The 8909-nt window shown below is 50.4% G+C and overlaps 1 protein-coding gene across 1 annotated transcript in view; it reads left to right on the forward strand.

Moving 5' to 3' along the window:
- Positions 1 to 8695, forward strand: part of LOC107121223 (NTPase KAP family P-loop domain-containing protein 1-like) — a 13527-nt gene extending 4832 nt beyond the window's left edge. The window contains 3 exon segments of the mRNA XM_015424108.1: positions 5161 to 5292; positions 6228 to 8041; positions 8384 to 8695. Of these exon segments, the coding sequence (XP_015279594.1) occupies positions 5161 to 5292; positions 6228 to 8041; positions 8384 to 8695 (2258 nt within the window).
- Positions 8696 to 8909: the final 214 nt, after the last annotated feature.

Here is an 8909-nt window from a genome sequence, read left to right on the forward strand (position 1 = left end):
AGGAAAGTCTTCACCATTCTTCCCTCTTGGTGAGATGGTATACAGAGCTCGGCCTTGCCTAGAGTTGCCAGTTTCCAGATGGATAGCACTAAACACGGGCCATTTTGTAGAAAAAGAGGTGCAGGAGCTCATTAGCATAACTCATTAGCATAACGTATTTGCATATGCCACACTCCCTGACATCACCGGAAGTGTGTCTGAAGGCAACACCCACTGCTCAGGCTCCACTGGACTGTTTTGGAGTGCTAGCTATTGGGGGGGGGGGGAACGTGCAGATCTGCCCTTGCAGAGGAGGGAGAGCTTGTACCTGAATAAAACTTGGTCTTAAAGGTGCCACTGGACTGTTTTGGACCGGGGTGCCGGGGTGTGTGTGTGCTCTGCAACTTACCTGGCTGCTTCTTGCTCTGACTGAGGGCTGCTGGGAGCAGGGGATGGGGCTTGTTGCATGTGCCCACCCCCTGGGCTCTTTACTGCCGGAGCTCCGCTCCCGTGCGCTCCTGGCATGAAATGACCCCTGGCACGAAATACAACAGGACCACGGAGATACAAAGTACACTAACAAGAACAAAATACCCAGCGGAGAGAATGAATTGCTCAAGGTCAAATACCACTAAAGTGCTACTTAAAGGCACATGTCTCAAACATAATAAACGAGAAAACCAAGCATGGAGATTAAACTAAATCTTCGGTGTGATCCACATAAACCACTTTGCCGTAAGGGGTGTAACGAGCCCATGTGGGGGTATGATAAGGCATGCAAAATATGTAAACTGTGTGGTCACATAAAAATATATTAGCTCTGAAGAAGAAGTAGAATCGAAACTCTCTCGGCCGACAAGAGACGTCAGCCTGTTTTCTCAGCCTCCCTGCAGACACGAAAGTTTGGAAACTAAGAAACAGCAAAGAAGATGACAGTGTTTTCAAGGACTGTATACAGCCCATTTACTGGTCTTGCTTTGGGAAGGTTTATTTATTTATTTATTTATTCGGCTTTTATCCCGCCTTTCCGCTGAACTGGCTCAAGGCGGCTCACAGCATTAATAAAACCAATATACATGAAACAATCAATCCATAAAACAACTTAACATAAATACAATAAATATGAATAAAAGCGGCTCAGTATATCATTACAACTAAACATCGACCACGTTGTTATCTACCTATACAGATAGGTACTCGTGTATTTGTTTCAAAGCCTTAGTGCTTTAACAAGCAATATGTAGATCGTACTAAAAGATCTACAGTTTAATCTCCATGCTTGGTTTTCTCGTTTATTAGGTTGGAGACATGTACCTTTAAGTAGCACTTTAGTGGTATTTGACCTTGAGCGATCGCTCTCTCCACGGTGCATTTTGTTTTTGTTATTGTAGTTCCGGGGTGGAACCTGGAGATCTCTCAGAGTGATAACTGCTCTCCACACAATAGGGATGTTTCCCCAGAGAACACAGATGCTTTGGAGGCTGGACTCTATGGGGTCTTGTGAGCAAAAAATCAGCTTTGTGAGCTACGGGCATTAAAGTTGTGAGCGAGCGATTTGGCTACTGCGTAAATCAGTTTGCTTTGGAGCCCTCCTTCCTGAGCGAAGACAGAAATCTGTGAGCCGGAGGCTAAAAAAACTGTGAGCTGCCTCACACTAACTCAGTTTAGAAGGAACATTGATTATACCCCACTGAGGTTCCCTCCCTTCCTCAAACTCTGCCCTCCCAGCCTCCACCCCGAAATCTGCAGGTATCTCCCAACCCGGAGTTGGCAACACTCGCTTAATGCTCTCCAAGGTGACGAGGCCCATCAGCACAATCCCAGCTCCCTCTTCTATCCGTTCTCTCTCAAGAGAGAGAAGCCGCTGCGTCTCCCTTTTCAAGGCAACCTCTGAAATCCTCTTTGCTGCTGGGACTCATCGGCATTGGCCCCTGGATGTGAAACATGTTCCTCGGGATATTTCCCCCCTTTCCTTGCCCTGGGCTGGCTATGAACTGGATGACTCTTCCGTCTCCTCTTTCTTCCCTTAGCTACCGGCATCCGATGATCTTCAGTGCTCTGCAGCGGCTATCAGCAATGGTCTCCCTGACCAGAGGTAACTGGGGCAACTTGGCTTCCCTGTGTCCACCTGAAAGAGAAGCCCGTTAGCTGGGTTTTTATCCTCCTCAGACAGACTCATCCCCCTGTTTTCCTCGCAGTCGCAGGTGTATCAGCTCCCCCAGACCCAGGGGATACAACCTCACGGGAGTCCTTATTGGCACTGCTGGTCTTTAACCGGTTAAGGATTCTAGTTTCCCTTGCCAGCCCGTCTTACTGCATTTTTTAAAGCAATGTACTTCAGGGCTGCAGTGGCTCAAGTGGTTAAGACGCTGAGCTGCAGGCTGTGGAAGGTCAGTAGTTCAGCAGTTCGAGACCCGGGTGTGCCGCATGATGGAGTGAGCTCCCATCTCTAGTTCCAGCTCCTGCCAACCTAGCAGTTCGAAAGCAAGAAATTGCAAGTAGATAAATAGGTACCACTTCGGTGGGAAGGGAACAGCGTTCCGTGAGCCTTGGTGTTTAGTCATGCCGGCCACATGACCACGGAAATGTCTTCGGACAGCGCTGGCTCTTCGGCTTTGAATCGGAGATGAGCACCGCAACCCTAGAGTCGGACTCGACTGGCTTTTGAGCAAGGGACACCTTTACCTTACTTCAGGGCTCATTGCCAGCACTGCTGACTGTGAGGGGCTTTACCAGAGTTTGGCAGCCCTTTTTGGTTCAGCAAGACACACCCGGTTTTCAGGCAGCAGTTGTAGTGTTGTTGTTTCAGTCATGCTGAGGATCCTGGAGTGATCCAGGTAAAAAAAAAAGCTAAGTCTTTTGCTGCTCGACAGTGCCCGTCTGAGGGCCTAACTGCAGGTTACAATGGACATGAATCCACCACAGGGACTCGCGTGTATAATGTAGCTGCGAGTCCCCATGGTGGACTCACGTATATTGTAACATGTAATTTGGCCCTATGATTTGCTCCAAATTTTCCAGATGCCCACTATGAATAAAGGGTTTCTTGTGTATTCATAAATAAATTTCGGCAAGAGATAATAGTAGTACAGATCAAAAAGATAACGGGCCTAGAGATACCTCCCACTCCTGAAACTATCATATCGAATCACTTGCCAAAATTAAGTCTAAATTCTTCAAGACTGGTCTTGATCTCAACCTTACTAGTGGCGGCTCAAACGGCAGTAGCTTCCAAATGGAAAGCCAATTTAATACCTACCTTAACGACCTGCTACAATAAAGTTTGGGATCAATTCATAATGGGGGAAATTGCGGATGGCTTAACCCAGTCTAATTCTGGCAACTATCAATCGAAATTTGTTGTGACGTGGTTCCTGATGGAATAATTCCATCGAATCTTCATTGTAGGGATATGTTGTTTGTGTAGAATGATTATTGGCTCACAAAACATTATTCTTCTGGTGTTGTTCAGACTGTATTTCTTTTGTATTGTGCTATGCGGACTCATCTGTGTTTGTTCCTAGAATAGTCGAACATCTTTGTTATTTGTTCATATAAAATATATAATGTTGAAAATTTGATAAAATAATTTTTAAAAATAAAAGTTTCTAGTTAAGTAGTGAAGAGATAGCACTGTTCCCAAGAGGCACAACAAGAGTATACAGAGTTTAGGATTGCAGCCATTGGCAGTGTTCAGTCTGAACCAAGAAATGCGGCCTCTGTCTTTGTGGCTTTGCTGTTGGTAAAGAGAATGCCCCACCAATTACTTCCGTCAGGGGTCATTTCGTAGAAAAAGAGCTAGGGGAACTCATTAGCATAACTCATTAGCATATGCCACACCCCCTGACATCAGGGGCCCGGCGGAGTGCGAGGAAGCCCCGCCAAGGCCCTCCCTGGCCCCAGGCAGGCAGGGGTGGGGAGAGGCGGGGAGGAAGCAATTTACCCTCCCTCTTCTCCTGCCTCCTCCTGGCTGAATGAGGGCCGTAAGCGGGGCGGCCGTAAGCAGGGGGCAGGACTTCGTCGTGTTCCCCGCCCCTCACCCGGGGGAACTGCGATCTCCCGCGATCCCCCCTGAAATGACCTCTGACTTCCGTAAAGAATTGTGAGCCCAGCAGCACACGCACACACAAACAATTCCTTTAATGGCATTTCACAAAAGTAAAAACATAGTGTCTGAGAAATAGAAAACCAGGTTCTGCATAAAATACAATTCCGTTAAAAAATTAACCCACGTTGAGCACCTGCAAAATTTTACCACGTATCTAGGCAGCAGCTAGTAAAAACTTTGCCACTAGTTCAATTATGTTTTCCTCGGTGCTATTTAAAATAAATATTAGCTTGGTCGGCCTGGAACAATCTGACACACTACCCAACATTGGTGATAAAATTCGTTGCCTAATACCAGCATAATAACATTCAAACAGCCAGTTTGGTGTAGTGGTTCAGTGCGCGGACTCTAATCTGGGAGAACCGGGTTTGATTCCCCACTCCTCCACTTGCACCTGGCTGCATGACCTTGGGCAAGCTGTAGTTCTGATAAGAGCTGTTCTTGAAAAAGAGCAGTTTCTGCCAGAGCTCTCTCAGCCCCACCTACCTCGCAGGGTGTCTGTTGTGGGGAGGGGAAGGGAAAGGAGTTTGTAAGCCGCTCTGAGACACCTTTCGGTAGTGAAGGGCGGGGTATAAATCCAATCTCTTCTCTTCTTCTTCTTCACATGGTACACTGTTTCAGTAGTTTCACATCTGCAAGGGCAAAGGCTATTGGCAAAGGGAATACCCTGGAATCTTCCAAATAAAATTGCCGAGGGTAAAACATTAAGCCTGAGCCCAGCGGTACAGACCAAACACTTTGGTCCTCCAGTGCAGTAATCCATGGCTAGACTGCCTCCTGTAGTCCACACTGATCTCCTGCTGTGTGGGAAAGTACAAGACAGGTGCTCCAGGGTTTCTTACGTGCGGGGAGGAAAAGGGGGGTGGCAATCAGAACTATTTTACTTCTAGCAAAATGCAGACAGGGCTGAGATAAACACAAATTGATTTGGAAATATGACTTTGAAAGAAATCTCTTGAATAGTGTAAATTTTACCCTTGTTAACGCCTCCGCTAAAAGGGGCTCCAGAACAGCATTCGAAACTGCTCCCTACCGGGACTAACGTGGGTCTGTCTTTTGTTCTCCGGACGCAGAATTCCAGAACAAAGATGATGCCTACTGCTTCTCCTTAGCCAAGGCCCTCTACTGTGTGCACACTCCTGTGACGGTGGGGTTCTACGCCCCATGGGGACACTGCACAAGCTTCCTCTTGAACAGGATCCAAGGTGAGTCCATGAACTCAGCCACAGAGAACAAAAAAAGGATGTGCATCGTCCAGTGGAAGGGAATTCTGTAGGCTCATTTCCACTGGATGGGAGGCCATATTAGAAAGGGTCAATTGAGAGAGAGAGAGAGAGAGAGAGAGAGAGCAGAGGACGAGTCTCTCAGTGTGAAAACCACTGGGGGGGTATCTGTCTCCTTTTCTCACAGGGTTATCCTGTGTAACACTGCTTGGATGCAGCCAGCTGAGCTATATGACCTCGATCCCTGCAGAATTCTCCACAGTACCTGGAGCTCCCAACTCCCCAGTCCCACATGGGGGGGGGCACAGAAAAGGAGATAACTTGGGGCAGCGATTCATGGGTGGAGCTCTTCTGTCCAATATTGGTAGAGGAGTTCCCCGGTACAAAATTAAATGGAAACCCTTCCCTGAACATTAAGCCTGAGCCCAGCGGCTCGTCCACAATTTTTTTGAGCCCAGCCCTCGTCCACAATTTTTTGGCTCAGGAACTTGCCCTTTCACTCTTCCATCTCCTGCCCTTTTTCTTGTTGGGAAAGACCAGGGAGGGCTAATCTGTTTCCATTTGAATTCTGTTATCTGCATGGTTTATCTGCTACTTTTTTCGCACTTTCTCATTCTGGCAATCCTAATCCTACTGCATGGCTTATTAGATCTCTCGTGCGATTATATTACACTGTTTTATGCCACGCAATCTGCCTTCAGTCTCAATGAGAACGGCGGATGATAAGCAAAGGAAATAAACAAACAAATTCTTCTGTGCCCCTAGGACTCTGAGCATCCAGCTGAACGGCTGGGTCTAACGAGAGTGGTCAGTTCTAAAGTGCTTTCAAAATGCAAGTGTTATACAACGAATGGGTATCAAAACAGGCTTACGATTTGACAAGATGTGTGGTCTAAATCTTTTCCTTTTCACCTCAGAGTACATGGGTCTTCAGTCGCTGAAAAAAGACAAGCAAGAGTTTCAGCAGACGGGGACAAAACAGCGCGGGGCCTCGGGGCGGGATCTGGTCTCCCTTGTCTTCCTTATGATCTTCTACCGCCCAGTCCTGACGCCCCGGCACAAGGAAAGGAAGAACGTGCGGCACCTCTTTATCCATTTTAGCGCCTGGGAATACGCTGGCAGCGATCAGCTCTGGGCAGGCCTGATTACTGCTCTGTGTGACGGAATCGAGGGCTACTTTGGCCTCGTCCCCATGAGTCTCTACCGGGCCGTGGGCAGGAAATCCGGCGTCGTTTACGCACCTCTCGATAAAGAATGGGTCAGCAAGAAATACCTCTGCCTCCCATTGTGGGCTGCTGTGCTCCTCGTTTCCGGAGTGGCCATTGGGGTGGCTGTCCTCATCTTTGTCTTTGGGATTCCCGTCGGCAATGCTTCAGGGGATGCCATCGCTCTCGTCGAGGGCATCGGGGCCACGGCGGTCGGCATCACTGCGGCGGCGGCTATCAGGATGGCGGTCATGGTGGCGAGGAATGTGGTTGTCACTCAGAAGGCCCAGCTGGAGAGGCAGATGAACCGGACGGACCTCAGCGCCCAGCTGGGTTTCATGAGCAGTGTCAAGAGGGAAGTCAAGGTCGTCGCCAGGTTCCTCCAGTTCATGGAGATCTTCCAGCGGAGGAAGCTCCGCGTGGTGCTGGTGATCTCCAGCTTGGACCGTTGCAGCCCCGACAAAGTGGTGGGCGTCCTGGACGCCATGAACATCCTCCTCTCGGACTACGAGGCGCCCTTCATCTCCATCCTGGCGGTCGACCCGAGCGTGATTGTGGCCTGCGTGGAGAGCTCCTTGTACATGAAAGGCATGGCCAACAACGGCTACGAGTTCTTGGACCGCATCATCACTCTGCCCTTCTCGGTCCCCAAGATGGACTGCGAGACCAAGATGCAGCTGCTTAGAAATATCGTGGAGTGGAGGGAAGAGCTGGAGAAGAGCTTCGAAGACGAGGAAGAACCGGGGGCGGATTCCCAGCAGAGGAACCGGCGGGAAAACCAGGCAGGTCCTCTTCCGGGATCGGCTTCGTGCCCTTTAGGGGATTCTGCGGGCTATAACGGGCCCAAGAAGATAAAAGACGATGCCGAGATACCTCTGGTGGTCACAGTTCCCGAATGCCGATAGCCGCCGAGAGGGAGATGCGGGAAAGGCTTCAAAGCCAAAGAGCTGATCAAGAAGGCTCTGGAGTTCCTCCAGGATGGGAGCATGAAGGAATACATGACGGACAACCTGGTGCAGATGAAAAGGATCGTCAACACCATCTCCGTCACGGTCAGACTCATGGCGACGGAAGTCCCCCGGGAGAAGCTGTGCCCGCGGAAGGCGGCCGCCTGGGTCCTCCTGGCCAACCAGTGGCCTTGCCGCCTGAGCTGGATCCTGCAGTGTATCGAGGACGACGAGCAGATGAGTCACTTGGGCTTGTCCCACGGGTGCCACCTGGCCCACAACCTCTTCCTGTGGGAGGTGTACGAGAAGTACATGGAGGAGCTCGACATGTTCAAGGCCCAGCTGGAGAAGCTCCTGGAGCTGGACGGGGACCCCGAGCTCTTCCAGAGCTTCCTCAGCGGCCGGTTCCAGGTGGAGGACGCCCTCTTCTTCCTGCCCTTTACGGTCAACCTGGACTCCTCCTTGAAGAGGCACATGGAGCTCTTGCGGGGGAGCCACAGCCTGAAGCGGACGGAGAAGTCCCTGGGGCTCTCCCAGTGTACGCTGATGAGGATGTCGGTGGAAGAAGTCTGCCGGGAGGTAGGTGGAGGCGGGATCGTATCGCTCGGTGCCGGGGACTGGGAGCCTCCTGGTTTTCGGGGGGTCCCCAAGGGGCTGTGCCCAGTGTTCCCTCTAAGCCCAGTTAGTGTGAGCCAGCTCACAGTTTTTTTAGCCTCCGGCTCACACATATTTTTTTTGGTCTTAGCAGTTTCTTAGCTCTCTCCGCCCCGCCTACCTCACAGGGTGTCTGTTGTGGGGAGGGGAAGGGGAAGGAGATTGTAAGCCACTCTGAGACTCCTTCGGGTAGTGAAGGGCGGGGGTATAAATCCAATCTCCTCCTCCTCCTCCTCCTCTTCTTCTTGTTCTCCTGTCTTTCTGCAGATGGACAAACTGGACTTGAAGGAGGAGAACGCCCAGCGGTATAAAGCGAGACTGAAGGACCACAATCTGAGCGGCAGGGCCTTGGTTTACAGCGACAGAAACGAAATCCGGGAAGCGCTGGGGATGGGCCTGGGGGAATGGATGACCTTCAGCGTGTATTTCTTCGGCTCGGGTGCCCCACAGGGCTCCTTTCCTTCCACGGCCTCCCCAGTCCTGACGTGCGGGGAGAAGAACTGGTTAGGATTGCAAGATAATGTGTTGAGAGGAAGCCGGCTGTCCTTGAATATTTCTAGGGAAAATCTTCACCGATGATTTGGGTACGAGCCTCTGGTGTGCGCCAGAATGGATAGCAGAGGCTGAAGCGAGGACTGAAACGGCCGTCGCTGCAAAATCCAAGCATCTGTTTTGTGCCAGCGATGGGCAAGCTGGCTGCAAGCGTCGGGATCGGATGCACGCTCTCTGCCCCGGGAGCACAGTTGGGCAGCTTTGTGTCTGCTGGGAAACCTTCGTGTTCTTCTGAAAGAGT

The sequence above is a fragment of the Gekko japonicus genome, unplaced genomic scaffold, assembly GCF_001447785.1.
Source record: "Gekko japonicus isolate JY-2015 unplaced genomic scaffold, Gekko_japonicus_V1.1 scaffold939, whole genome shotgun sequence".
In the NCBI taxonomy this organism is placed as follows: Eukaryota; Metazoa; Chordata; class Lepidosauria; order Squamata; family Gekkonidae; genus Gekko; species Gekko japonicus.